Source organism: Phytophthora ramorum (assembly GCF_020800215.1).
Source record: "Phytophthora ramorum isolate Pr-102 chromosome Unknown Phyram_PR-102_s0003, whole genome shotgun sequence".
In the NCBI taxonomy this organism is placed as follows: domain Eukaryota; phylum Oomycota; class Peronosporomycetes; order Peronosporales; family Peronosporaceae; genus Phytophthora; species Phytophthora ramorum.
In genome coordinates, this window is record NW_027150649.1 from 1,689,786 (window position 1) to 1,714,586 (window position 24,801).

General features: G+C 53.0%; 10 protein-coding genes across 12 annotated transcripts; 5 read left to right on the forward strand and 5 right to left on the reverse strand.

Moving 5' to 3' along the window:
• Window positions 1–16: 16 nt before the first annotated feature.
• On the forward strand, window positions 17–1,633 carry KRP23_3706 (Major facilitator superfamily domain-containing protein 8; the record flags this gene model as incomplete). The annotated part of the gene is made up of 1 exon (XM_067888591.1): window positions 17–1,633. The coding sequence occupies one exon, from the start codon at window positions 17–19 to the stop codon at window positions 1,631–1,633; it is 1,617 nt and encodes a 538-aa protein (XP_067747820.1).
• Window positions 1,634–4,069: 2,436 nt separating this feature from the next.
• KRP23_3707 (Calcium-dependent protein kinase 34) lies at window positions 4,070–6,296 on the forward strand (the record flags this gene model as incomplete). The annotated part of the gene is made up of 10 exons (XM_067888594.1): window positions 4,070–4,366; window positions 4,435–4,545; window positions 4,618–4,688; window positions 4,749–4,821; window positions 4,890–4,952; window positions 5,021–5,170; window positions 5,244–5,329; window positions 5,399–5,543; window positions 5,611–5,693; window positions 5,756–6,296. The coding sequence occupies 10 exons, from the start codon at window positions 4,070–4,072 to the stop codon at window positions 6,294–6,296; spliced, it is 1,620 nt and encodes a 539-aa protein (XP_067747821.1).
• A 2,807-nt stretch (window positions 6,297–9,103) lies between these two features.
• On the reverse strand, window positions 9,104–9,511 carry KRP23_3708 (Centromere protein V; the record flags this gene model as incomplete). Its single annotated transcript, XM_067888595.1, has 1 exon — window positions 9,104–9,511. The coding sequence occupies one exon, from the start codon at window positions 9,509–9,511 to the stop codon at window positions 9,104–9,106; it is 408 nt and encodes a 135-aa protein (XP_067747822.1).
• Window positions 9,512–9,650: 139 nt separating this feature from the next.
• Window positions 9,651–10,478, forward strand: KRP23_3709 (Calcium and integrin-binding protein 1; the record flags this gene model as incomplete). Its single annotated transcript, XM_067888596.1, has 4 exons — window positions 9,651–9,783; window positions 9,838–10,104; window positions 10,167–10,363; window positions 10,431–10,478. 4 exons carry the CDS (start codon window positions 9,651–9,653, stop codon window positions 10,476–10,478), a joined length of 645 nt encoding a protein of 214 aa, XP_067747823.1.
• Window positions 10,479–11,183: 705 nt separating this feature from the next.
• KRP23_3710 (Kinesin-like protein KIF6) lies at window positions 11,184–13,627 on the forward strand (the record flags this gene model as incomplete). Its single annotated transcript, XM_067888597.1, has 6 exons — window positions 11,184–11,251; window positions 11,311–11,397; window positions 11,469–11,559; window positions 11,634–11,825; window positions 11,892–13,385; window positions 13,472–13,627. The coding sequence occupies 6 exons, from the start codon at window positions 11,184–11,186 to the stop codon at window positions 13,625–13,627; spliced, it is 2,088 nt and encodes a 695-aa protein (XP_067747824.1).
• A 1,071-nt stretch (window positions 13,628–14,698) lies between these two features.
• Window positions 14,699–16,701, reverse strand: KRP23_3711 (the record flags this gene model as incomplete). Of its 2 annotated transcripts, none has more annotated exons than XM_067888599.1 (8): window positions 14,699–14,879; window positions 14,958–15,020; window positions 15,089–15,252; window positions 15,313–15,444; window positions 15,511–15,601; window positions 15,657–16,264; window positions 16,330–16,432; window positions 16,496–16,701. In XM_067888599.1, 8 exons carry the CDS (start codon window positions 16,699–16,701, stop codon window positions 14,699–14,701), a joined length of 1,548 nt encoding a protein of 515 aa, XP_067747826.1. The 2 variants fall into 2 exon arrangements, with proteins under 2 accessions (XP_067747826.1, XP_067747825.1); XM_067888598.1 differs by having other exon boundaries at window positions 14,699–14,882.
• Window positions 16,702–16,982: 281 nt separating this feature from the next.
• On the reverse strand, window positions 16,983–19,486 carry KRP23_3712 (N-terminal acetyltransferase A complex auxiliary subunit NAA15; the record flags this gene model as incomplete). Its single annotated transcript, XM_067888600.1, has 2 exons — window positions 16,983–19,280; window positions 19,427–19,486. 2 exons carry the CDS (start codon window positions 19,484–19,486, stop codon window positions 16,983–16,985), a joined length of 2,358 nt encoding a protein of 785 aa, XP_067747827.1.
• Window positions 19,487–19,888: 402 nt separating this feature from the next.
• KRP23_3713 (Receptor expression-enhancing protein 5) lies at window positions 19,889–20,483 on the reverse strand (the record flags this gene model as incomplete). Its single annotated transcript, XM_067888601.1, has 2 exons — window positions 19,889–20,023; window positions 20,100–20,483. The coding sequence occupies 2 exons, from the start codon at window positions 20,481–20,483 to the stop codon at window positions 19,889–19,891; spliced, it is 519 nt and encodes a 172-aa protein (XP_067747828.1).
• Window positions 20,484–20,914: 431 nt separating this feature from the next.
• KRP23_3714 (putative phosphatidylinositol kinase L615) lies at window positions 20,915–23,950 on the forward strand (the record flags this gene model as incomplete). 2 transcript variants are annotated; one of them, XM_067888602.1, is made up of 2 exons in its annotated part: window positions 20,915–22,014; window positions 22,077–22,083. In XM_067888602.1, 2 exons carry the CDS (start codon window positions 20,915–20,917, stop codon window positions 22,081–22,083), a joined length of 1,107 nt encoding a protein of 368 aa, XP_067747829.1. The 2 variants fall into 2 exon arrangements, with proteins under 2 accessions (XP_067747829.1, XP_067747830.1); XM_067888603.1 differs by having other exon boundaries at window positions 20,915–23,950.
• A 154-nt stretch (window positions 23,951–24,104) lies between these two features.
• KRP23_3715 (uncharacterized protein) lies at window positions 24,105–24,578 on the reverse strand (the record flags this gene model as incomplete). Its single annotated transcript, XM_067888604.1, has 1 exon — window positions 24,105–24,578. The coding sequence occupies one exon, from the start codon at window positions 24,576–24,578 to the stop codon at window positions 24,105–24,107; it is 474 nt and encodes a 157-aa protein (XP_067747831.1).
• Between the last annotated feature and the right edge of the window lie 223 nt (window positions 24,579–24,801).

Sequence of the window (24,801 nt, forward strand, 5' to 3'; positions counted from 1 at the left end):
TAGAGACTTTGCGGCGATGGGGGCATTATCCCCTACGACGGTCTCGATTGCAGCGGATTCGGGGACTAAACGGGAGAAATTGCAGCTATCAGCTGTAGGAAATGCGGCTGTGGAGGTGAATCTCGACCGGCGGCGAGTGAGGTCGTGGTATGCGCACATGGTGCTGATCCATTTGTCTGAGTTCGGAGCGGAGGCCGCACGAGGCCTCGTATTGCCGACGCTGTTCACGTACGTGCAGGAACTCGGTGGAGGACTGGAGGACATTGGACTGCTCACGGCTCTCTTCAGCGTCGGTCGCTTCTTCTCGTCCTTGTTGTTCGGGTGGCTTTGTGACCGCACATCCTTTCGAGTGCTGTACAATGTGGCAGGAGTTTGTGCTGTCTTGGGTAACCTGCTATATGTGCTGCCGTACAGTCCGTCGGTGCACAGCAGAACGGTACTCGCGTTGAGCCGCTTCGTCATTGGATTCGGCGCTGGGAATCGAAGTGTCTGTCGAGCCAACATCGCCATGCTCACGCGAGTGGACCAAAGGCTGCAGTACTTTACAATGTTCGCCACGGTTGTGTTCCTTGCGTACGCACTGACACCAGGACTTGGAAGTGTTGTTGGAGACACACAAGTCGAGATCGTCGGAGACTTGCTGCAGTTCAATCGCTTCACAGCCCCAGGATTCCTGCTGGTTGCGCTCAACCTGCTCACAATTATCTTCAACAACCTCATTTACGACGACTCAGTTACGCGCGACGATGCTCCTGAGTCACCAAAACTTCATGTGACCAGTGAGAGGCAGGAGGCGGTGCTGGCAATCGCCGTAGAAGGCTCACAAAACAACGTCGAAGAAATCGACAAGACCAAAACTGCACAGCCTTGTCAGAGAGAGGTCGCGCCTCCCATTCTGTCTGACCGCGCGGTGGCGGTGGGGATGCTCGTCTTCATTTTCTTAAACTTTAACGCGCGCGGCATCCTATCCATCTTCGAGACTGTGAACGTGCCTTTGTTCCTGGAGATGACGAATCGCAACACCACAGAAGAGCAGGATTCGGTCCAGGCGACACAGGATGCGTCCACATTTTACCTGGTTGTTGGTCTATTTGGCTTGATCTCGTACGGGTCCGTCCAGATATTACGCAAAAAAGTATCAGACGTCGGCTTCCTGCTCTTCGGCTTCGCCATGCTACTCGTTGGCAACACAATCTTACTGGCACTATGCGCCGATATGCACGTGAACAACGAGCGAAGTGATGACATCGACGAAGATCATACCCAGCAACAGTTTGACATCTTCGTGGCCGCAGAAATTTTCGTGTGGAGTATCGGTTGTCCACTGACATCGGCCGTTGTCGTCTCTGCGTTCTCGAAAGTGCTCGGCTCGCGGCCACAAGGCCTGCTCATGGGAGTTTTCGGTGCTTCGGCGTCGGTTGCTCGAATGTTGCTACCATTTCTGCCTAGTCTATTGGCATCGTGGCCTTTGCTGTTTCTTGTCAATATAGTGCTTAGTGCAATCTGCATCCTAGTGCTCTCATTGTATCTGGGATACATCTCCAGCCAGAGGAGCAAAGGAGGTGATTTATCAGCAGCAGTGACTTATGATAGCGTTCAATTGCATTCAGACGGCCAGGAGCAAGAAAGATAAATGCTTTCAGTGGTATTTGCGATGGAGAATGCAATAAATAACTCAATCAACTAGCATTCTTGATTTCGACGCGTCGGAGATGGAGTTGAAAGTAGCTCCGATCTCTGGGCGTGACTACGGTGTCCTGGAAAAGCACGGCGTCGTTGTGAAGCAGTCTCTGTTCGGTGCGAACGGCAGCGCTTTACCGCCTTCTCGAGGAATCTGCTGGAACCCCTTGACCAGGTGCCTGCTGGTGTGTGACGTAGTAAAATGCTGCGTGGACGCTTACGGCGCAACGTTCGATCCTGATCAAACGGGGGGACTGAAGATGGGATTAAACGAAATTGAATCCGTATTGACCATAGGAAGCCGCGGCTCAGCGCCAGGCCAATTCCTCTATCCTGTTGCAGTGGCTGTGAACTTGCGAGGAGAAGTCGCTGTCGCTGACGGAAAACTAAACCGAGTTCAGATATTTTCTGGAAGTGGTGAGTTGGAGCATTTGCTTGGACGTCCTGGCACCGCTCGTGGAGAGTTTCGCGGTGTGAGCGACTTGAAATTCGTTCCAAGAGGATACCTTGCGATCGTGGATTCTGGTAACCATCGCATCCAGATTATGACGGCAACGGGGGTCGTTATGCAGGTGATAGGGCGCTACGGATGGAAGCTTGGAGAGCTGATGAATCCGTGCGCTGTAGCTGTCAATGGAAACGGCGATCTGTTTGTGTGCGATGAAGGAAATAAGCGTATTCAGCGGTTCTCGGATCGAGGTAGAGCTCAGCTCGAGTGGGGCAGCCGACGTGGCCCCACCCTAGACTTCGGTACTAAGGCGGCAGCTGGAGAAATGGCTACCACTGAGCTTCGGCCTATGGTCTATTCTGTTTTCGATATGCCTTGCGACTTAGCAATGGGAACTCACGGCGAGATAATCGTGTGCGATGCAGGCAGACGCGAACTTTTGATTTTCTCGGACATTGGCGCATGCCTCCATGTTGTCAGCGTCCCGCATATTTTTCAGTCGTGCAATCCAACCGCAGTTGCGATCTGTTCGAACATGTTAATTGCCATTGGCAAGCAGATGGCTGAAAAACCTGAGCAGAGCACGGAGCTCCAAGAGAGTAAAGAGTCTCCAACTACGAAGTCTGCACGTAGTAGTAGCTGCTTACTGGCAGCATTCCCTCCTGAGAAGCGCGTACGTGTGGGTCATTTTGAGCCTATCCCTGTTCATTGCGCTGTTGGTATTGTGTGCTATCTCGAATATCAAGACGCACTGCAGCTCCGCTTGGTCAGTCACTACTTTCACCTCGTCTGTCTTCGTCTAAGAAACCAATGGAAGTTCTTCCCGCTTACACCTGGTCAAGCTACTGGGATGAAGTACAATCGAATTGTGTCGCCTGCTACGGGGCTAGTTGCAGTGGAGGAAGCTTTTCAGAAATGGGGACTGCGGATTTACAAGCCTTCAAATCGCATCCGCAAGCACGTCATGGACTTTCAAGCGGGCTTTTGCAGTGCTCTCAGTGCGCTTTATGGCCCCATGTTTTGCTATCAGCACGAAGAGGTCCTGAGGTCATTTTTCCGGTTCTATTCGGCTCGAGCATCTACAGAATCTTCACTTGTGAAGGAAGAAATTGACAAAACTGCATTTATCGAGATCGTGACTCAAATTGAGGAGGTTCGGTTAAAGCTCCGCACGTGGGAGCAGTGCACTCCATTCGCCCCAGATTCCATCAAAACGATCGCTCTACCATCTATCCGATGTGTGGATAATATACCCAAAGCAACCGGAGGAGTGCCGTTGCCAAAATCGCTCCGACTTGTCGAGAATGCTCAGCAACAACATCTCACAAAGTTACTACAAAAGTTTGTAACACTGTGAAGAGCCGACAAGGCCACGAACACAAAGATTTGAGCTGGATGTGATGCTCAAGCTCGGCGGCTCCTCAATCCGCGGGTCCGTTGTAATTCTTGCCAACGTTTAGAATGCCGTTGCAAGTCTCCGGTCCAGATCCTCCGTTATGAACGTCGCGTTGCTTGCTAGCGTCCATGTAAGCTTCGATATTGGGCTAGGAGGTCGATTCTGTGGGTGTTCGTGTGGAACTTACAACGCTAACGATAAGACGCAGCTGCCTGATACTAAGATCATGGGCTGAAAGTAAAACAAGAAATCGCGTTTTTCTAAAGCGCATCTCTATTCCTGAAAGCGTTCTTGCCAAAGCAGCTTTTTAGAGTTTCCACACGATAGAGAATGGTGTATGGGATGAAGACATGCAATCTCCTATTATTGGGTGGGGTTTTCATCGTCAGAGTCTTGCCGCTGCACGCCCCAAGGCCGGCCATTGTCAAATTCATCAGCAGCAGACTCACTCTAGCCCCAGGCACCAACAAGAACAGGCGAAAAGTGGACACGTGAGAGATTTAACCATGGGCTGCGCACAATCCTCGGAAGCGATCCGGCCGAACATGTTCCAGACCAAGCTCTGCATGCACCACAAGACGCCGGTGCTTGAGATGTACCGTGTTCTAGGCGTGCTGGGCAGAGGTGCCTTCGGTGTGGTCGAACAAGTCGAGCACCTCAAGACCCACAAGCACTACGCGATGAAGACTGTCCACTTCGCGTCGGGCAGTAAGCGCCACGAGTTCGAGAAGGAGATGGATATCCTCCGAGTTCTGCACCACCCCAACATTGTGCGCATGCTGGAGACTTATGAGGACGCCCACCACTTCTACATCATCATGGAGCTCAGCCCCGGCGGAACAGTAAGCTACTTTGACGCATTACCACAAGTACCAAATCATATCAGTCCTAATCGTGGCCAATTCTGCAGCTTCTTGACCGCGTGAAGGCTCGCGGTAAGGAGTTCCCAGAGGATGAAGCGAAGGACATTGTCCGCAACCTAGCGTCAGTCATTCAGTACCTGCACTCGCGCAACATTTGTGTATGATTTCACTTTGATCTCATCCAGTATGCTATGATCCTCGGTCACTAACACCTCTGCTACGCCTTACAGCACCGAGATCTGAAGCTGGAAAACATTCTCGTGGAGACCTTGGACAATGGAGGTCACATCAAACTTTGCGAGTAAGGAAGTTTTCGATGATATTTACTGGTGAATAGCGCTAACGCGTGAATTATGTGCAGCTTCGGTGCCAGTACTCTCTTCAAGCTGGGAGCGAGCATGCGCAAGATTTTGGGTTCTGTTGTCTACATGGCTGTAAGAACGACTAGAAGTATATTTTGCAGAACTTCTTGCGGTTAACGCTGGACTTTGTTTCGTTGCAGCCGGAAGTGCTTGAGGGCAACTACAAGGAGACGTGCGATATGTGGAGCCTGGGCGTTATCATGGTAAGCCGCGGGCATTTCACCCGAAGAACTACCGACGAGGAGCTGATATCTACGTTTTCCCTTTACAGTATATGCTACTCAGCAACAAGGCTCCATTCTACGGCGACACGGAAGACGAACTTGTTGAGAGCATCTTCGCCGGCGAGGTCTCGTACGCCAGCAAGGGATGGGATGCAGTTTCCCCTGAAGCGAAGGCCCTACTGCGTAAACTACTTCACGTATGAACACCTACAGTTCGCCATATACACTGACACGACGCTAACCATCGCAAAACGCTTAACATGTATACAGACGACTCCGGAAGATCGCTTCACTGCTGCGCAGGTGCTTACCCACCCGTGGATCAAGTCAAGCGAAACAGCCATTTCTCCTGAAGTGTACGGTCAGGTCTGTTCGTATTCTTAAAGTGATGCTGAGTCTCACCTCCAGTTTGCTTTCCATTGCAGCTACGACGAATTTGTGCCGCGTGTGAAGGCATTCTGCAACTACTCGCCCTTCCTACGCGCTGCCCTCGTGGCGGTGGCCTTCTGTATGTCGTCCCACCAAGTCTCTCTCCACTCTGCAGTGTACAACGAACTCAATGTTGCCCACGTACGTTGAAAAAGTATTCAAGCGCGTGTCTTGAAACACAATAACTGACCTGGTCTGGTTCATGCAGAACGGGAAATTGACGCTTCAGGAGCTGTACATGGCTCCAGCTCTCGTGCGCTTCCAACTCGACATGGAGAAGATTAGCTCTGCGTGAGTCCTCAACGACTTCTATTGATGTCTTTCACTAATGTTTTATCGTGTTTGCAATGCAGTCTCGACCAGCAGAACGAAAACGGTATCAACCTTCTCGAGTTTGTTGCGGCGACGCTGAGTCCGGAGGATGCATCGGATAAAGACCTGCTCCTGTCTGCTTTCTACGTTCTCGATCGCTCTCACCGCGGTGCCATCACGAAAGAGGACCTAAAGGCACTTCTGGGCCAGCACTTCGACCTAGCTGCTTGTCAGGAAATGATCAAGAAGGTCGACGGCGACAAGGACGGCAAGCTCAACTTTGACGATTTCGTCAAGATGATGAAGCTCCCGAGCACCCTCAGTGGGAAAGCAAGCAGAGCTTCTTCCGCTCAGAGACGCAGCTCCGATGGTGGTGCTCGTCGTTTGGCTGGAGCGTCTGATGCTAAACCCGCTGCTCCGCGACGCAGCGTGTCGAGCGCTGGAATTCTTGGCGACTTGGCTTCGAAGGACGAAGCAGTGCTAAAGATCGAGGCACTGCGGAGCGAACTAGCAAAGGAACCGATCGCTGCGGCTGTGGGCCCCGAGAAGGTGGAGATTCAACTTTCAGAGACCACTACCTAAGCAATCAAAGATGATCGATCCTTAAGAAAATAGTTGCTAAATCACCTTTCCAGATACGACGTCTGTTTGGTGCTGCTGCGGATGTGTCTTCCTGAACAGCAAAGTATATCACCGCTACTATCGAAGCCCAGTCCTTCACCCCTGCATCAAAATCGCTCGACACAGAAATACGTTAGCCAACCGATAATTCATAACACAGGAATCATTTGTCAACTCTTTCCATTCGCAAAGCTCTAGATCTTGGGCTCCCTTAACTCTGTCGGTATCGGAAGTGACTGGAAAGTCATGCCTCGGTCACATTTCCGAAGTGTGAAGTCAATTCCAGCGTTTTATTGCTGTCGACGCTTTCGGAAGTACTCAGGGCTCGAGAAGGACCCTGCAAATACTTTGCATAGGAAGTGACTCTGAAGGACTCGATGCTCACTCCCTTGGGAGTCGCTTCCGTTTGCATCTCGAAGAACCCCGTCGTGTCCAGCGGTGGAGAAATGAAAACTGGGATCATGCAGCTTCCATCCAGGTAGAAGACGCAAACCGCTGTCGACTCTGTTGGCTGGTTCCCAGCCTTTGCTCTTGGCAAACGACGTGCAGACGGATGTTGGCGCCTCGAACATCAACGGAACCTGAAGGAGCGTGACGACACTTGCCTTAGCAATGGCCATAGCCCAAAGCTGCCAGAGGTTGGGGAGAAACGAGGAAATGACATGGCAATCTGGCGCTGATCAAACCATAGACATTGACATCGTCACAAATGGGGTGGGGACTGCTGTGGGTCGACTACGGAGGAGTTTTCGAGAGCAAACGAGAGCTTGGTTGATATCTTGAAAGGATTAGTCATCCAGTAGCACTCAATTAGTTCGATCGCCGACTATACAAATGTTTGGCCAGAGAACTCCCGCGCCTGAAGAAAATCATGACGTACGTGGCGGACGTCACGAAGCAGTAGGATGACGGATGGATCAGGCGTTTGGCCAGGGTAATATGAGATTAGCTATTGAAGAGAATTGAGATTGTAGAGACTTCATCTACCTAACGTTGTAGTTTTAGTAGGTGGTGCTGTAATGACACGTGCGTCATTTTTACAACGCTGTGTTGGCTGGAAGGGGTTCAAACCGGTGACGCAGACTTGGCTTGAGGCATCGTACAAATAGCTCTGGCGGTTGACTGTCGTTGGGAATTGAGGAGTGCCTATGGAGTTGATGCATAATGCGTAGGCAAAATGTTCATCCATGTTGGAATATTGCGTCAGGACTATCACAAGTGGATGTTGAGACCGTCCTGGCTCGACTTTATTTTGAACATACCATCGAAGTTCATAGGATGGCAAGGATTCATCGATACCACAAGAACTGCCATTCGATGTAGATGGTGCCTAAACAGAGTAAGGAGTTTTGGGTTTATTAAGTGTACGATTCACTCCGTACGTCCTTTGAGCTCGCTACTTACATGTCAGCAGCAGCAGCCCCAACATCATTTGAATCAAAACCTTGACTACCGTCCGATGTTTTATTTGGTAGGGCATCGAACCAGTTGACCGACAAGTTCGAGTCGTTGCGATCACCCCAACTCGCACTCGAGTCCTCGTCAGTTGCCTTGACTGTGGCCGTAGCATTCGAGAGCTTCGCACTCTCACACTTGCGCTCAATTCCTTTGATCGGATAGCGCGAGTATTCCATCACCAGCAGCGAACGAACCGTATCTCCTAGTTCGTCGTTCCTTCTCAGTTCATAAGAATTGGAGGTCGAGCCTTGTTCGGAGCTGTGAACGACTCGACCTGTGCAGTCTTCCCCCTCGTAGAAGTTGACGCTTCCTCCGTCTGGAATTCTCCCCCACATGACTCTTTTCGCCTGTGCCCACCCGCTGCACGAAGAAAAGGTGAGGCAAACTTGACTAGGGGCGTCGTACATCAGGACTTTGTCGATTGTTCGCTCGGGAAATGTAAGGATTCCAGCTCGAGGAGGCAGCATCTTGCAATGTTTCTCGCAGAAAGCAAAATGAAGCCGTTCTTGACGGAATAGTTACAGCACCATCAAATTGAATTCAAAGCGGATAACCCGAACTAAATAGGATGGCAGTTTAATGGTGCTACCTCGTTCAAGGGCAGCAAATTCGTCAGAACGACAACCAATTCTTCGTGGTCATCCTTTCGTCTAGTTCGCTTAGATGCAAACCCGAAGACGTTACCTCTTGACTGCTGTAAGCACTATGTGGTCAAATTGCATTCGTTCCTACCAGAACCATTAGAAAATTAATTGTCTCCAACCGAGACCTCACCATCCGGGAGCTCGTCGAACCAATTCAGCGACAGGTTTCCGCTATCAGCTCTCGACTTGTTGGGCCTCTGCGTTTCATTATCGTCCGCCGTAGCATACAACACGAGCGCATTCTCGCCCCGACATCTGCTGACGATACCTTTCACGGGGAAGATCGTGTACTATGCCAGAATGAATGACCGAACCACCGCTCTGTCGCCTTTGACGATCTCGTTCCCATACCTATTTCCCACCTTTCTATTGAAAACAGGGTCCACACTGCAGTTTTCCTCTCTAAACAACGCAACACTGTGCCCATCCGGAACTCGCGCGTACAGGAGTTCCTGCGCCGATTCCTACCCGGAACAAGACGGAAACGTGATGCACATCCGACTCGTAGCGTCAAACTTCATGACTTTGTCCGAGACCGTCAAAATCCCCACTCGCGTTGGGGCCATCTTCCCTCTAGTCTCAAAAATGAAAATGGCCAAAAAGTAGCTCAAACAAAGCACGCGGTATCTCTTCATTGCCCTCACGTAGTATCACCCCCTAGAACCTTCACTCGTGGCCCCAGGTGCCAATAACGGACGTCTGGATGGACGCCTCCCAGTTCTGGCCGTCGAACGCTTCGGTGGTGACGCTCGTGATGGTGGCGGGGTCCACGCAGCCCACGGTGACCGCGAACGAGTCCGGATTGCTGCGTGGGTGGTAGAACGACTGCACGCCGCAGATCTTGCAGAAAAGGTGCTTGGCCTCGTGCGTGTTGAACGTGTAGAGTGTGAGCATGTCCTCGCCCTGCAGCAGTCGGAAACGGGACTTGGCCACGATTGTGTGGCGGTTCCCCTTCATGGTGCAGATAGAGCAGTTGCAATCGGTTCGCTTCAAATCACTCGGCGCGTCGAATTCGAATCGCACGGCCTTGCAATGGCACGAGCCGCGATGCAAGACGAGGGGCTGGGAATCCATGGGCTTGGAATTGCTCACTTGGTGGTAGATTGGAGACTGACTGCCAATGTGAAGCGGAACTTTTGCGGTGAGTGAAGGTCTGAGGGCTGATTGGACGAAAAGAGGCGGAACCAATAGGAAGAGCGGACGCGAGTTGAAGATGTTTGGACGGCGGAAAACTCGCGATGGAGTCAAGGAGGTGGAGGCCAAGCCACTTACGGTGCAAGAGCGGTTGAGTTTGTTGGAGGCGGACGAAGTGATGCTGAAGTATCCAAGCGGACTGCTGCAACCGTGTACGAGGTTATGGGTTGCTAGAGCTGGATTAGTTGCTGACTGAGGCTTTCAAGTCTCGCGACAGGAGCTGGGACGGCTGAAGAAACGATTTGTGCACATGATCCCAGGGGAAGATGCGAGTCGAGAGCTGAGGGTGACGCTGGTGGAGCTGCTGCAGATGCCTGAGCTACGAGCGCAGCCGTTTGCCCCACTAGTCTGTAGGACGGTATTGGATCGACAGACAAAGGAGGCGAAAGAAGGAGACCTGGTGTCTTTTGCCGCCTTTGTGACGATCCTGGCCGTGTTTAGTGTCAAGCAGTCACTCGAGCCCAAACGACAAGGTGGGGGGAATCATTTCTTTGATCCGATCGTCTAGCACAAACTAAACTCATTTGTGCTGTAGTGCTTTTCGACGTGTACGACCACGAGAGCAAGGGATGCGTCACTGTGGACGATTTCCTGAGGGTTATTTCAACTGTGTCTCGCTCAAATGCGACCGAGAAAAAGTCTCTACGTCAGGGACTGGAGATGCATCTTGCACCATACGTAAAGCAGACTACGACCGGTGCAAGGGGTGTATTGGTCAGTGACTTCAACCAGGTAACCACATATATATATTTCCAAGCAACCCGTGACACCTTGTTATAACTCTTTGCTTGTTGCTCAGCTGGTTGACGATGAGGAGGTCCAAGTCACTATGACAATAGTTTATTAGGACCAATAAACTGTTTTCTCTGCGTTCTTCTTAGACCAACACCTAAAATTACTTGCTAGCTCACGTATAGTTGGCAAAACGACTCTTGATGTGTTCATCCTCTTTATAGTTGGCATACGAGACTGCAATTCGGTTCTCCGACGTGACTTAAGCTGATGGTGAAGTGGCACATTGGCACCTATGCGCGTCTGCGGCCTCCTCGCCGTGGTCACGAGAGCTCCAAGTTCGAGCTCGGTACACAGTGCTTCGTTTGTCTACTCTTCGCTAGTGTTTCTAATGCGTGGCTCGTATTTCTTTATTATCATTAGAAAGGGTGGACGATGGTCGATTCAGCAGAACTGTGATTGCTTTCCCACCTCCAGACGATGACGAGTCTCGAATGCACTTGAAGCAACGCGATGGGCTTGACTTTCATTTCAACGATGTCTTTGACTCAAGTGTCTCGCAGGAGCAAGTTTTCAACGAAGTTTGCCTCGTAAGTCCTTCGACTTTCATTCTTCGTGCTTGACCCCCCCCCCCCCCTAATTCATGTCGTAGGATATCGTGAACAGTGCACTGGACGGCTACAATGGTACCATTCTCGCCTATGGACAAACTGGATCAGGTAAAACCTATACAATCACGGGAGGCGAACACTATGCAGACCGCGGCATCATCCCTCGTGTCCTCTCCACGATATTCGAGGAGTTTGAGAAGAGGCCAAACATGCGCTACTCGTGCTACATCTCGTACCTGGAAATTTACAACGAAAATGTCTACGACTTGCTCGATCGGTACGTGTTTCCCCGTAGCTGTTTTTGATAACATTGATGCTAACTGTAGAGTTGCTTAGCTCCCATACCGATCGGCCAATAGAGGAGTGGACGAAGGTTCTTCTGATGGACGACGACGAGGGAGATATGCACTTTCGAAATCTCGGGTGAGCCTCCTGTAGAAACTTTTTTATCATTGGTGCAGCAAAGAATTTACCAGTGTGTTTCTGCATGCTAGAGTTTTTGAGGCGGTCTCTGAAGAAGAAGCGCTGAATCTGCTCTTCCTCGGAAACATGAACCGTGTCACTAGTGATACTCCGATGAACCAGGTAAGCGGATACTAACTCAGGATAAAATCTCGCAGGCTGAAGTACTGAGTCTGGATCACTATTGTATTTGTCAGGCTTCGTCGCGCTCGCACTCGATTTTCAGCGTCATGATTGAGTCTCGCCCCGTCGATTCAGACGTGATCGTCACATCCAAGCTCCACCTTGTTGATCTTGCAGGATCGGAGCGGGTCTACAAACGAGATGGTACTCAGCGTATGCGTTCCGAAGGAAAACACATTAACTTGTCTCTTCATCATCTGGAGCAGGTACCTTTTTCATTTGGCGTCTCTGGTTGTTATCTGCATTGTTTGACGTAGTCGCTCCGTTCGTAGGTGATTCTGTCGCTACGCAGCAAGCGCAACGCAGTTGCCAAGGCGTACCACATTCCATACCGCAACTCGATGCTCACCTCCGTATTGCGAGGAAGTCTCGGTGGGAATTGCAAGTCGGTGTTCATCGCAGCCCTGAATCCCGAGAACGATTTCGTGGACGAATCCATATCGACGTGCAGGTTCATGCAGCGCTGCTCTGAAGTGGCTGTGGACGTGGCCGTAAACTCGGAAGTGGACACTGAAAAGCGCTTGGAGGCAGTTGAAAAGCTCAATGCAGAGCTTGAAACCACCAACTTTGATCTTCAGGCTCGGGCTGTGCAGCTTGAAAACGATTTGAAAGCGCAAGCCCTTCACTTTGGCAAGCAGGAGCAGCAATGGGAACGACGCCTCGCACTGGCTCAAGAAGAAGTTCAAGTAGCACTAGCAGCTGCGAGAAGTGCGAGGGACCGATCGGACCAACTTGGCAAAAGGGTCGACTGGATGCAGTGTGAAGAAATCGTAGAGAAATTGCTGCTCACAGGAGACGTACCTCGCGAAGAATTGGACAACCCGAGAAGTGGGGGCGAGTTCGAGCAAGCCCAGCTGCTCTATGAAGCAGTTGCAAAGGAAATTCGGGAGCTAGGCATGGCCACAGCACTTGGATGTCTGGTAGTTTTGAAGGAAAACACATTCTTCGCTTCAAACACCGCGGCTGAACTGCAAGAGCTCATGAGTAAGCAAACGCGAACCGTTGAGGCACTGGAACAGCGATTGCTGGAGCAGAAGCGTGAGGCTGAACTGTTGAAGGATCAAATTCAGACTGTGGCGGACTCTCAAAAGGCTGAGAATGACCCCAAAACGTACATTGCACGATCGAAATCTCACACAAGAGCTCTTCGAAAGCGCCATCCTTCTCATAGACGTTCGTCTGCAAGTGGGAGAGGGGGAAGCATGGAAGATTGTGACGCATCGTACAGCGGCAGTGACAGTGAAAATGACAGTGAAGCTTCAGAAACACACGAATACGACCGACCAGCTGCAGCTCGGCTTGAAAACTTGGAGCCGAAGCCAGAGTCACATATCAACGCGAAGCGATCCGAGTACAGTAATGCAAGCATCTCTGAGACGGATGACAAGCAGACCACCCTGAGAAGTGCTGCGTTGACAACTGATGGCGTGGAGAATCCTGTCCCGCCCCCAGCAGGAAGTCCACGCAAGTCTGGGAGCGACATGATCCGGAAACGCATGGAGCTGCTGCGAATTGGGAGCTTGTTCGTGAAATACGGGCGCTTTGGGAAACCGCATGTGCGTTTTGTCTGGTGCTCAGCTGATCTCGAGTATCTGAATTACCGGAAGGTGAACAGCTCAGTCCCAAAGGCTACCATCCCAACGCGCTCAATCACGCGGGTTTCTCTCGGCCAGGACACTCGAGTGTTCGAACGTGCAAAGCAGCCAACCCGTGCGCCGCACTGCTTCTCTGTTGAGTATGAAGACAATCGCACGTTGGATCTTGAGGTACGAGTGAGTCGTGTCTTACTATTCGGTCAGCTTATTGGTCGACTAACAACATATTCTGTGTCGGATGATGTTCATTCCTATAGATCGCGGACGGTGAGAGCCCAGAAGTGAAAAAGACCAAGCGTAGTGACTGGGCGGAGGCTTTACAGTTCCTTATCAAATTGAAAGCTGCACCTCGACGAGAGACTCCGCCACGATACGATTCAGCTGCATCAATTACCACATCGCTGACCAACTAAACTCGAAATGACTATGAACAGCATAAATCATTATAGAGAATTTGCTGGTGGCTGCTCCAAGAAGCTCTTTTCTGACATGCTTTTGGGAGACATCCACACAAACGATCAGTATTTCTTGGTGTTTTCGACGATTCCTACGATTGTCTGCTTGCCCTTACGTGCTATGTCAGCTCATTGCCATTATTCATCGGACTCCGAGTACTCAAGTCGGCTTCCACCACCACCTGCTTCACTTTCCCTGATGAAGATGACTATCGCTACAATTGCCGTCACGCTTGCCTACCTGGGGTCGCTCGTACTGGCAGCCGACCAACCGAGTATGATGGAGTCCCATCAAGCTTCGATCACCTCCGGAATACCATCGGACAAGCTCAACGCCCAGGGCAACATCGACCTGGCATCACACAGCAAGATCCTCATCTAGGAGACCGACCGCGCGGCGCTCGCGTACTCCATCGAGGACAAGATGGCAAGCAGTCCCGACGCTATGACGAGTGAGTCTCTCTTCGGTCTTCTGGCGCGTGCAGGTCTGAACCCGACCGTGTTCACCAACGCCGCGGGTCTCGTCTCGGCTGCGAGACGTGGCGACACGGGTGCGTTGGCTGGACATGTCGTGGGTCTGCTGGGTGCTGTGGCTCCACCCACCCACTCCGACGACTCCGGTGGTGGCCCCCACTGCTGCACCTGTCCCTGCGTCATTTGCTGGTGCTTCTGCTCCTCCCGCGGTTGCTCCGATGTCGACTCCGATCGCTCCTGCTGCGGCCACCACTTCGGCGTAGGTATTGACGCCAAACTTGACCAGTGGCTTTCCGTGAATGTCCAAGGCGCTCGACAGCTGCCCGATAAACTCGAGATGAAGAACTTCCGAGTCCAAAGCCGAGATGCGTCCGTCCTAACTGCTCAAATAATCACCACCTGCGTTCCATTCCAAACAGGACAACAACTTCCCCATCGGTGATTATTGATGCTTACAATGGATGGAATGCGTACCATTGAAATCCTCACCCAGTAAGGCCTTGCGGCGCACTGCTTTGCTGTATCTTGAGGAATGTGGATTTTGTCGTAGTTTCCTCAGAGTTGTGGGTACTCCTCCGCTAACACGTTGAGAATGTGCTTTGCGACAAGGTCGCTAGCTCGAATTGGTCGTAGACTCGCCTCAGTGCCAGCATCTGCTTCCTTCCACTTCGTCAAAGTACTCACAGCCATAGCAAGTTGCAATGCGTCACGTTGTCCACGTGGATGCTGCTGTAGTCTTCTGTGAAACATACACCAACACCATGAGTACCTCACTAAAATGGCTTTCAGAAGGTGATATATCGGTGCAACTCACTCAAGTGCGTCGGCAATCTTCGGTGCGGTGCAGCCGCTGAATAGGAGCTCTGGTATCAACGATCTGTCCACGAAAACATTTAGTTTACACTCGCAAACGCGTTAAAAAAAGCAACATGGTTGTTCACTCACCTTCCAAGTAGTAGGTTGGGTACTGATACAAACCGGACTGCTGCTAGCCGTTGAGCAATCCACTCGGTTAGCCTGTTAGCGCGATAGATGACGACAGTCGGCAGAGTTGCTAACGTGGTTTCAAGCACAATCGTTCCAGACACGGCCACAGCGAGATCAGAGCTCTACAATGAAAGAAAGCGTCAGTTCAGCCACAACACTCTCTGTTTGATACTCTGTGTTACCTGAAACAACCGAAGCCGTGCTCCAGCGTCAAGGTCAGTCAAAACCCGACACTGTACGCCAGGGGCTATAGCTGCAATATGGGTATTGACTTCCTCCTTCACTGCAGCGATTGTGGGAAACACGACGTAAATCTAGTACACGAGGAGTTAGCAACAAAAAACCCGTCCATAAACTCACTTCATCCACCAAACGCATACTTGGTCATCTCGTCCCGACTTGTTCCTTCGCTTGAATTCTTCAATAGCTTCAATGACTAACTGTGAAGACTTCTTCACTTCATTCGCCCGACTACAGTAGAAGCGGTAAGTTATTGTGTCATGGCAAAGCAGATAGCTCAACGCACCTTCCGACAAGGGCGCATATCACAAATGCATCCGTGGGGATTCCGTGGTCTTCTCTGACGCGAGCTCTGGCGCTTGATTCACGTCCATTTGCCGCCAGCACCTGCAGCAGTTGCCCACGCGCCAATAATCTGTTCGGCTCGAACTTTGACAAGTCCAGCAGAGCATCAGTCCCCACTTCGACGGCATCGTCGGGTAAACAATCATTGGCTGGCACTATCCCGCTTGGGACAGTGTCATAAACCCCATGAACTTCCAAGAAGTCTTCCACTGCTGGGTGGCCCACAAAGTGACACCAGGTCCGCTCTCCTGTAGCATCATCTTTCTGCCTCAAGTCACCAGCGCGGAAAACCTCCTCTTCAAAGGGCAAGATCGTGAACATGACATCCAGAAGCTGTTTCAACTCTGAGAAATCGCGCTTGCCTCGGTGCTTGTAAGCCCAGACCGATGGCGCCACATAATGTGCCTTCTTGACTCGCCTGGCACCCGACTTTTGCTCACTCGCTTGCAGCGCCTTCAACACCCGAAATGTAAACCCCTTGGAGTCGATAGTGAGCACCAGCTCGGGCTGGAACTCCTCAATATCACGCAGCGTATCCTGAATCCGCCGCTACCACAGCACAACCCCATCACTGCCAGATCTCAACCTACACGTGATCAACTTTAGCGTCCTACCCGAAAGCGCCACAGGTAGGGCACCACCTCGACAAGTCCCATGACGGACAGTTCTTGCATAGGGAAGAGCGACTCAAACCCACCAGCCTCGCACATCTGCGGTCTGTACCATTGCAGCAACGGTCATTGCAACCCCATCTACAGCTCAAAGCCACCCAAGACTTACCCTCCGACGCCTCGGAATTCCAGCGACTGGGGATGCCGCTTTAACGCACGAACGACTTTGGCCCCGATGGCGTCGCCCGACGCCTCTCCAGCGATCACGTAGAGCTTCACAGGAGCAAGGGGGGCGTCACCCCCGACAAAAGCAGTCGAGAACCTGCGCACAGACAAACTCCGCCGGCTCCGAAGCACGCAAGGACGGCGCCACATCTCGCTGATAACTGCTGACAGTCTCCGATAGACGGGGCGGAATGGGTGGAGATCAGGCAACGATGGGACTCGACGGACACGACATTGCTAATCATTTTGGCAGCCGCAGCACGCAGGATGCTGCTCTATTGACTGTCGACGGACGAGCTCTCGTCATGCATCTCCTGTCTCTACCTCGTCTCTAAAGCACGGACGGCCGCCCCCATCAACTCGAGCTGCAGATCTCTTCAGCGCGACGCCCACATCTCGAAACACTACCCTTGGTCCTTCGCACCGACCCTCTAATTCTTCAGCTCAGCCTGCTTCTCGTGGATGATCTTCAACACGACGGGGTTTGTCACCTGTTTGACCTGCTCCAGGAACACTGCGCGACGCGAACTCAGCTCCTTCTTGACCTCCGCTGACACGTTCTCCACCGTCTGAGCCTTCAGCAGAGCCTGCAAACACAGCAGGAACTTCTTCTTGCGAAGAGCAATGTCGAACGCCGCCACGTGCGTCTTCACGTCCTCCGACGCGTACTGCTGCAGGATCGACACGAAACGCCAAGCCTCCTCGAGAGCAGGCTTCTCCGCAAGCTTCTCGCCAAGCGGGTCGTCGTCCTTGGGGCGAGTGGGGCCCGCGTTAGCCTTGGGCTTGCCGTTCTTGGCCGCCTCGCGCTCCTTCTCCTCCGCCTCCTTGTGCAGCTTCGCGTTAAGTTCCTCCTCTTCTTTCCTCTTGAACTCCGCCTTGCGAGCCTTAGCCTGCGCGCGCTTTGCCTTCTTCTTCTCGGCAGCCGACATGTTGGCCGCGGCAGCAGCAGCCTTCGCCGCCTCCTGTGCCTCCTTGTCCTCCTTGTCAGCCAGAGCCTCGTAACAGGCGATGGCGCCGTGGGCAGCCTCCACGAAGAACGGGCGACTGTAGATCTCATCGCACAGCCGCAGCATCTGGATGTACGCGCGCAGGGTCATCTTGCGGATGCAGTACGTGTGGAAGTCGAACTGGTCCTCGATGAAGTCGTTGAAGTGCTTCTCCACCGCGAAGAAGCGCTTCAGCGCAAGGCCGTACTTCTGCTGGCGCAGTTGACTCTTGCCGCACTCGATTTCGTACCACATGCACTGCATTTCGAACAGGTTCTGCTGCGGGTCGCCTTCGTGTCGAGTGAAAAGGGCAATCGTAGCATCGGCCTCCTCCACTCGGTCCGCGTGCAGCAGGTACTCCGTGGCCTTGTTATTAATGTAGCGGTCTGCCAGGTCCAGCTTGCGGCCCTCAACCATCACGTCTGCAGCTTGGTTCAGGTCGCCCATGTGCTTCAGAATGCGTGCCTTCCGCTGGAAAAAGTCCAGCAGACTCGGCTCCTGCTTAATGCACTTCTCAATGTATTCCATCGCCTTGGCGTGGTTACCCAGACGGTCGTAGTGCTGCGCCGCCAGGTAGTTGGTCCACAGGAGCACCTTCTCCGTCGCGTTGGCCGCCAGGGAGTTGTCTCCCTGGTCCAGCGGCTTCTTGGCCTCCAGAGACTTGAGGTATCCGAGAATCAGCTCCTCCAGCACCTTGGTCTTGTCCTTGTCCGCGTACAGCGGCTTCAGGTCTGCACCCAGCGACGGCACGTTCTTGTTCAGCTGCTTCTTCAGGTACACATCCGCGTACTTCTCAAACTCGGCGCCGCGCGTGAAATCCAGCGGGAAGCGCAGCGAGATGAGCGACTCGGCGCCAATGGTCGTCTTCTTTTCCGTGTAAAAGTCGGCGAGCGCCTTCTCCAGCTGCGCGCCATTGGTCTCCTTGGAGAAATCAACCACCTCAGACGGTAGCGGCGTCTTCTTCTGCGTGGGCCTGGCCACAAACAGGTCCTTGCGCTTCAGCACGGCGCACTGCAGGCCGCGGTGGAACTCGTAGTTGTCAAAGTTGATCTCCAGCAGCTCCTCGAAGGCCGCGCGGGCGTCGTCGTAGCGCTCGAGCTGCAGCAAGAACTGGCCCTTCTTCTGTCGCCAGAAGAGCGTGTCCGTGATCTGGTCCTTATTCTCCTCGAGGTGCTTCAGCGCCTTCTCAATATCGCCAGCCTCCTCGATCAGCTGGTTCTGGTACAAGTGGATCTCGCTGTCCTCGTAGTTGGCCTCGTGCTCTCCTTCCAAAGTGCTAAAGTACTTTTCAATAATGTCAATGGCCATCTGAAAGTTGCCCACCAAGTGGTGCGCGATGGCAAAGCCGATCCAGTTGTTGCGGTTGTTGGGCTTGAGCGTGAGCATGGTGCGACGCGTCTCCGCGAAGCCCTTGAGGTCGCGCATCTGCACCTGCAGCAGGTACAGGTCCCGCAGGATCTGCAGGTTCTCCGGGTCGATGCGGATGGCGTTGCGGTAGCACTTGATGGCCTCAGCGTAGTTGCGATCCGAGCGATAGAGCAGCCCGAACACGTGCCAGCACACGTGGCTGCGCAGGTCGTGGCGCAGGCCGCTCTTAACGAGCTCGTAGGCCTCGTCCTTGCGCCCCATGCAATTGAGCGTCAGGCCCTTCATGGCCAGCGTCTCGCCGTGCTCCGGGTGCTTCTTCAGGATCGCATCTGCGGCCTTGAGACCCTTTTTGTACTGCTTTATTTCGTAGCATTTCTACAAATAAGAATATATATAACAAATAAAATGTTAGCAAAGGTTTCTAGTGCGCTTGTAGGAGGGGTTGGGGGGCGTGGAAGGAGCGCAAGTGGAGAGGAAGAGGAGGGGAAGAAGGTGGGGTGTATGATAATGACTGTACGCACCACAATGGATCGGAAGAGCGCGCTCTCCTTCGCCGGCAACTGCTTGCTGCTGACCGCCATGGTCTCCACTCGATCGGATATCAACTGACGGCCCCCGGTTGGGTAAAAACCTACGCCGGATCCACCCGCATTTACAACCAATAGAAGGCGAACAACATGAAGTGCCTGTTTCTGCCAATCACAGGACAGCACGTGACTGACGACCCGATCTTTCTCCGCCGGCTGTTGGATAATGGCTGACCACGGAGAAGCTATATTGCGGTGGTTCATGACGGTCACAAGCAGTAGAGTGTGTAAAAGTGGATTATCCGGGTCAAAATACAAAGACCTTCGCGGGCTGCTCGCTCGCTGCTAGCCAAGCAGCAATAAACCACAACAGAGGCTGCTGCTACGTGCCCTGCAGCAGCAGGCGAGCAGGTCCACACGTCACTACTGGTGGCTGACGACCGTCTTCTCTTCACATTACTGGGTCTTCTCCTGGATCTTAGCCGCCACGTCCTTGGCCGCCTGCTCGCCGCGCTTGAGCGCAGAGTCGATCTGGCCCACGTGGGGCGCCACGTACGGCTTGATCAGCGAGTTGTAGATGACGTTCGAGCCCTGCAATGAAAGATACACAACTATCCGTTAGCCATCTACAACCTATAGCTTTGTAACTTATGGGATATTGTCGTACCTGGGTGCTCGGGTGGTAGCTCCACACCAGGAAGGCGATCTTAAAGAAGAAGTAGAAGGGGATCCACGACAGCACGAGGTCCGTGAGCGACTCCGTGAGGTTGAAGAAGGCGTAGACGACCCAGTACGTGAGCCACTGGGTGTCGTCCCCCGTGCCGGGCGTGTTGATGGCCTTGAACGACATGTAGGCCGGGTAGATGAAGCCCACGAGGCCCACCACGAGCTCCTCGCCGCCCACCACGAACAGCAGGATGCCCGCCAGCAGCGCCCCCACGCAGAAGATGTAGAACTTGTCCACGCCCGTCGCCTTCTCCAGCTCCACGATCTTCTCGTACCGCTCCAGCTTGGCCGAGATCTTCTCCTTGTACTCCAGCACCTTGTCCATTCTGAATAAAAACTGTTTACTGTAAAACTTGTGGTTGCGCGCCGCGAGCTTCTTTCGAAAGTGACGGATTTCCTCCCCCCCTCGTTTCCCTCCGACCAGACTGCCGCTGGTTTCGACGGAACAAGTCCCCGTATTGGTTGAAAAGATCCTTCTCCCATCTGTTGTTGTCACTGGCCAATGGCAGCCAACTGAAGCCAACTCAGAGTTTCGGCCAATGGATTTCTTCCGACCATAAATAGCTGAGACCTCTTCAACCTGATACACATCCGTTTTGCCAGGGCAACAGCATCAAGCGAGAAGCTGCTCGGACGTGCGCGTCTCCAGGGCTCCACGCGCCGCTCTCTCCGCTGCATCCTCTTGTCCATTCTCTTCTCTTCAATTTGGAACCTTTTGCAACGCTCAACGCACGCTACAAGCGTCAAAATCGCGTCATGTACAGCCACGAACCGTCCGCCATCGACCTGTCCTTCTCGCAGGTCTTGGAGGCGCGTAGCACGCTACACGAGCAGCAGAGAAGACGACGGAAGCCTCCACCAGCTAATGGGCGTGTCCCACGACCTTTAAACACGCAGGTTCGCCGCTTCCCTGTCCTGGAGACGCAGGACGCAGGACCTCCGGCCTATGGCAGCGGCCTGCTGGACTCCGTGTACGAAGGCAGCGAAGATATTTTGGAGGAGAGTGAAGAGGACCGCGAAGCAGGCACAGAGGACGAAGAATGGACCAATGGAGACGACGGACAGCTGGGTCAGGACATGTACAGGTTCGTGCAGCCCAGAAGACTCTCCTCTTGGGTGCAAGACGACGCCGTCTTCGCGTGTTTCAAGTGCCACACGGTCTTCTCGCTGCTGATTCGCAAACACCATTGTCGAGCATGTGGCCGCATCTTCTGCTCGGCCTGTTCGAGTCAACGGGTGGTCATTCCAGGAGACTACGAGGCCACTCCCGTTGCACCGGCGTACAACGCGCTGTCGACGAATGCGAGCGACCTCATTGGCAATATTGGCTGGTACTTGACGTCGTACTCGAGCCCGAACGCCGCAGGGGTGGATTTGAGTGGTAGTGGGACGGGTAGGCACTCGTTTAACGACTCGGGGTCGTGGAGGTTCTCGCATGAGGAACAGCAGGAGAAGTTTCTGAAGGACGTGCAGAGGCTGCAGGAGACCAACGTGATCAGCAAGTTCACTCCGAACCGCTCGCGGTCGGGCAGCGCGTCCTCGTCGCTGTCGAGCAGTGGGGCGACGACAGCGCCCAGTGCCCATAGATCCGTGCATGTGCCCGATGGCAGCGTCATGCAGCGCGTTTGTGACGACTGCGCATGCGCACTGCAGCAGCGACGACACCACTACAACACGGTCAAGGTGTTCGAGCTGTGCGAGTTCGACCTGCAAGAACTGCGGACGTTGGGCCAAGTGTGCCGCAAGTGGCACCGCGCGACCATCATGTGTCTGTCGATGTTCCGCCAGATCCAGTACTATTTGCCGACGCATCGCCTGTCCGAGAGAGAGAAGAAGATGCTGATCATCAACCGCAAGTTTCTGGCTGGCCATACGAAGTGGTTGTTGCAGCTCGTTAAAGCTGTGGACTTCTCGGAAGAAAATGAAGCGGAGCACTTCTCCATTGACATGACTGAGAGCGACATGGAAAGCCCGACTGCTGCACGACGACGGCGAGAGATGAACTCGGTCCTGGTGGACGAGGTGCTTGAGTTGCTGCAGAAGGAGCGCACACATAAATGCATGCTGACTATGTGCTCGCGGCTCTGCAAACCGCAGATTGGCAGCGTTGATGCACTGGAAATCTTAGCCGACGAAACCATTTACAACTACCGGCTGCGCGCGATGGCGGTTGACGCGCTGCTGAAGACTGCAACGGAGAACGAATGGTGGAGCTACTTGCAAGTTCTTCTGCACAGTCTCAGCGTGGAGTCGAACGCAGTTGGAAGCAAGCTCGGACAGTCATTGATCCGCCAAGCGCAATGCGACATCCGTTTCTGCTATGATTTTTATTGGGGCCTTACAGTCATGGCCGAAGACCCGAGCTGTCGCCGCAAGTTTGATGGCATGAAACAGCGATTGCTGCTTACATTGGCGCAGTTTAAGGATAAGTCTTCTGGTGGGCGGTTGGTGGACTCCTCCAGAAAGTTTGTCAACGACGATATTGGGGAGCAGCTTCTTCGGGGTCAGGAATTGGTTGACTTGATGTGGAAAATCCCTCCACGCATTCCGGTAGAAGATGCTCGTCGGATCTTGCAGGCATCGATTAAGAAGTCGTCCCTCGGTACGTCTCCAGATGACAGGAAGTCGGACGAATTGGACCAGGTCTCAACGAACCGTGACAAGGAATGGCCGCTCCTTCGACTACCTGTGGATCCGCAAGTCAAAGTTAGTGGGATAAACTACAAGAAAATTGAGGTGAAGCGAAGCGCGGAGGCACCCATGATCATCACGTGCACGGGCGTCAATCGCGAAGAAGAGGAGGCTGAAGACTCGGCTGATGTGAGCTCGGAGTCACAGCGGAACACATGGAGTCGGCGCACGCAGAAGCTGCCACACTACCGGCTCATGTACAAGCGGGACGATTTGCGGAAGGACGCGATCGTTCAGAACATCATCAACGTGATGTATCTCATTCTGAAGAAGGAGACTCGGCTGGATATCCCGCTGGTGACATACCGCGTGCTTCCAACGAGCAGCTTTGATGGACTCATCGAGATCGTGGAGAACGCGCACACGCTGTACTCCATCATCCGCGACCACGGGACAATTATGAATTTCCTGCATCACTACAACGGCCACCGCACGCTGAGCGACATTTCGTCGTCGTTCCGGGAGAGTCTGGCAGCGTACACGGTGATCACGTTCCTGCTGGGCGTGGGTGATCGCCACGCAGACAACGTGATGCTCACGAAGGATGGCATTCTGTTCCACATCGACTACGGCTTCATCCTGGGCAAGGACCCGAAGCCGTTGCAGCCGCCCATGCGGCTCGACCACTACATGATCGAGGCGCTCGGAGGCTCGCAGACGCAGCAGTTCGAGCAGTTCAAACAGCTCTGCGTGATCGCGTTCAACTGTTTGAGGCGACACGTGAGTCTGTTTATGATCATGCTCACCCTGGTGGTGAAGGCGCTGCCAGAGATCACGGATTTCGGCGTGAACTACACTCAGAGCGATCTCGAGGCTTTCGTGATCGAGCGATTCTTGCCGGGTCAGTCTGACGACGAGGCGGCGACGGCGCTGATGCTGCGGATGGAGGGCAAGCTCAACGAGCGCATTGGATTGAAGCTCAGTGACTTTGTGCACGCTCACTCGAACGAGAAGACGGTGTCCAAGGGCATGACTTCTGTGGGGTCGTCCGTCAAGATCGGCGTGGAGGCTGTAGAGGCGACAGTGTCCACTGTGGCGAGCTCGCTCACCAGTGGTGCGTCCTCCATCTACAAGTACATGTGGGGCGGGCCGCAACGTTGATCGGAGCCCAACTTGTTAATTCACGAGTGTGACGGAGAGGTAGCGCTGTACGCTTGATGTGGAAGTGTGTGGACTGCAATATATATATATTTTTTATTAGGAAAATGTGTTGGTTTGACGTCACGTTCATGGTAGGACCCTGTTGACTGAAGGTTTAGTTACGCGCAGCCTCCTGGAAGAAGCTGCCGGCGGGGAGAACATCGGACCAATTTGAAGAAAGACCTCCGTCCGAACCGTTTTGGAGCTTGATGGTGACGTTTGTTGAGGTTTCCTTGAGAATGGCGCGTTCTTCTGCGGTGCAGCAGCTGCAGGCGATGACCGACGGTCGACGCGAGTAGTCGTTGTCCTTCCCGATCATAAATGACCGGATTGCTTGCGAGGTTTTAAACGTGTGCGATCCCTGCTCTGTTCCAACGTCCGAGATGTGGTAGTACTTGCCTCCAATGCGGCACGTGTCCGTCTCGTAAAACATAGCGTACTTCTTTATCGGGAGGTCGTCCCAGGTGATCGAAAGCGCAGGCTCCCAGTCCGAGCAGCTGCTGAACGTGATGCAAATGAACGTGTCGCGACTCAGGTACGAAATGTAGTTAATCTTTGAAAACTGCACGGTCACTTTGGTTTGAATCATTGCTCAGGTGCTTTCTACTGAAGCCTCGATAGGTGCAAATTGGAGAATGAGCAAGTCACGAGAAGGAGATTTTGAATCACTCGAGTCTGGCACAATCCCTGGGCTTCTTTGAACTATCAGCCAAGATCTTGAGTCTTGATACTTTACGAACTTGTGGATGCAACAGAATTCTTTCATTACCTATCGTATTATCCGAACCAACATTGGTTAGCTGGAGTCATTG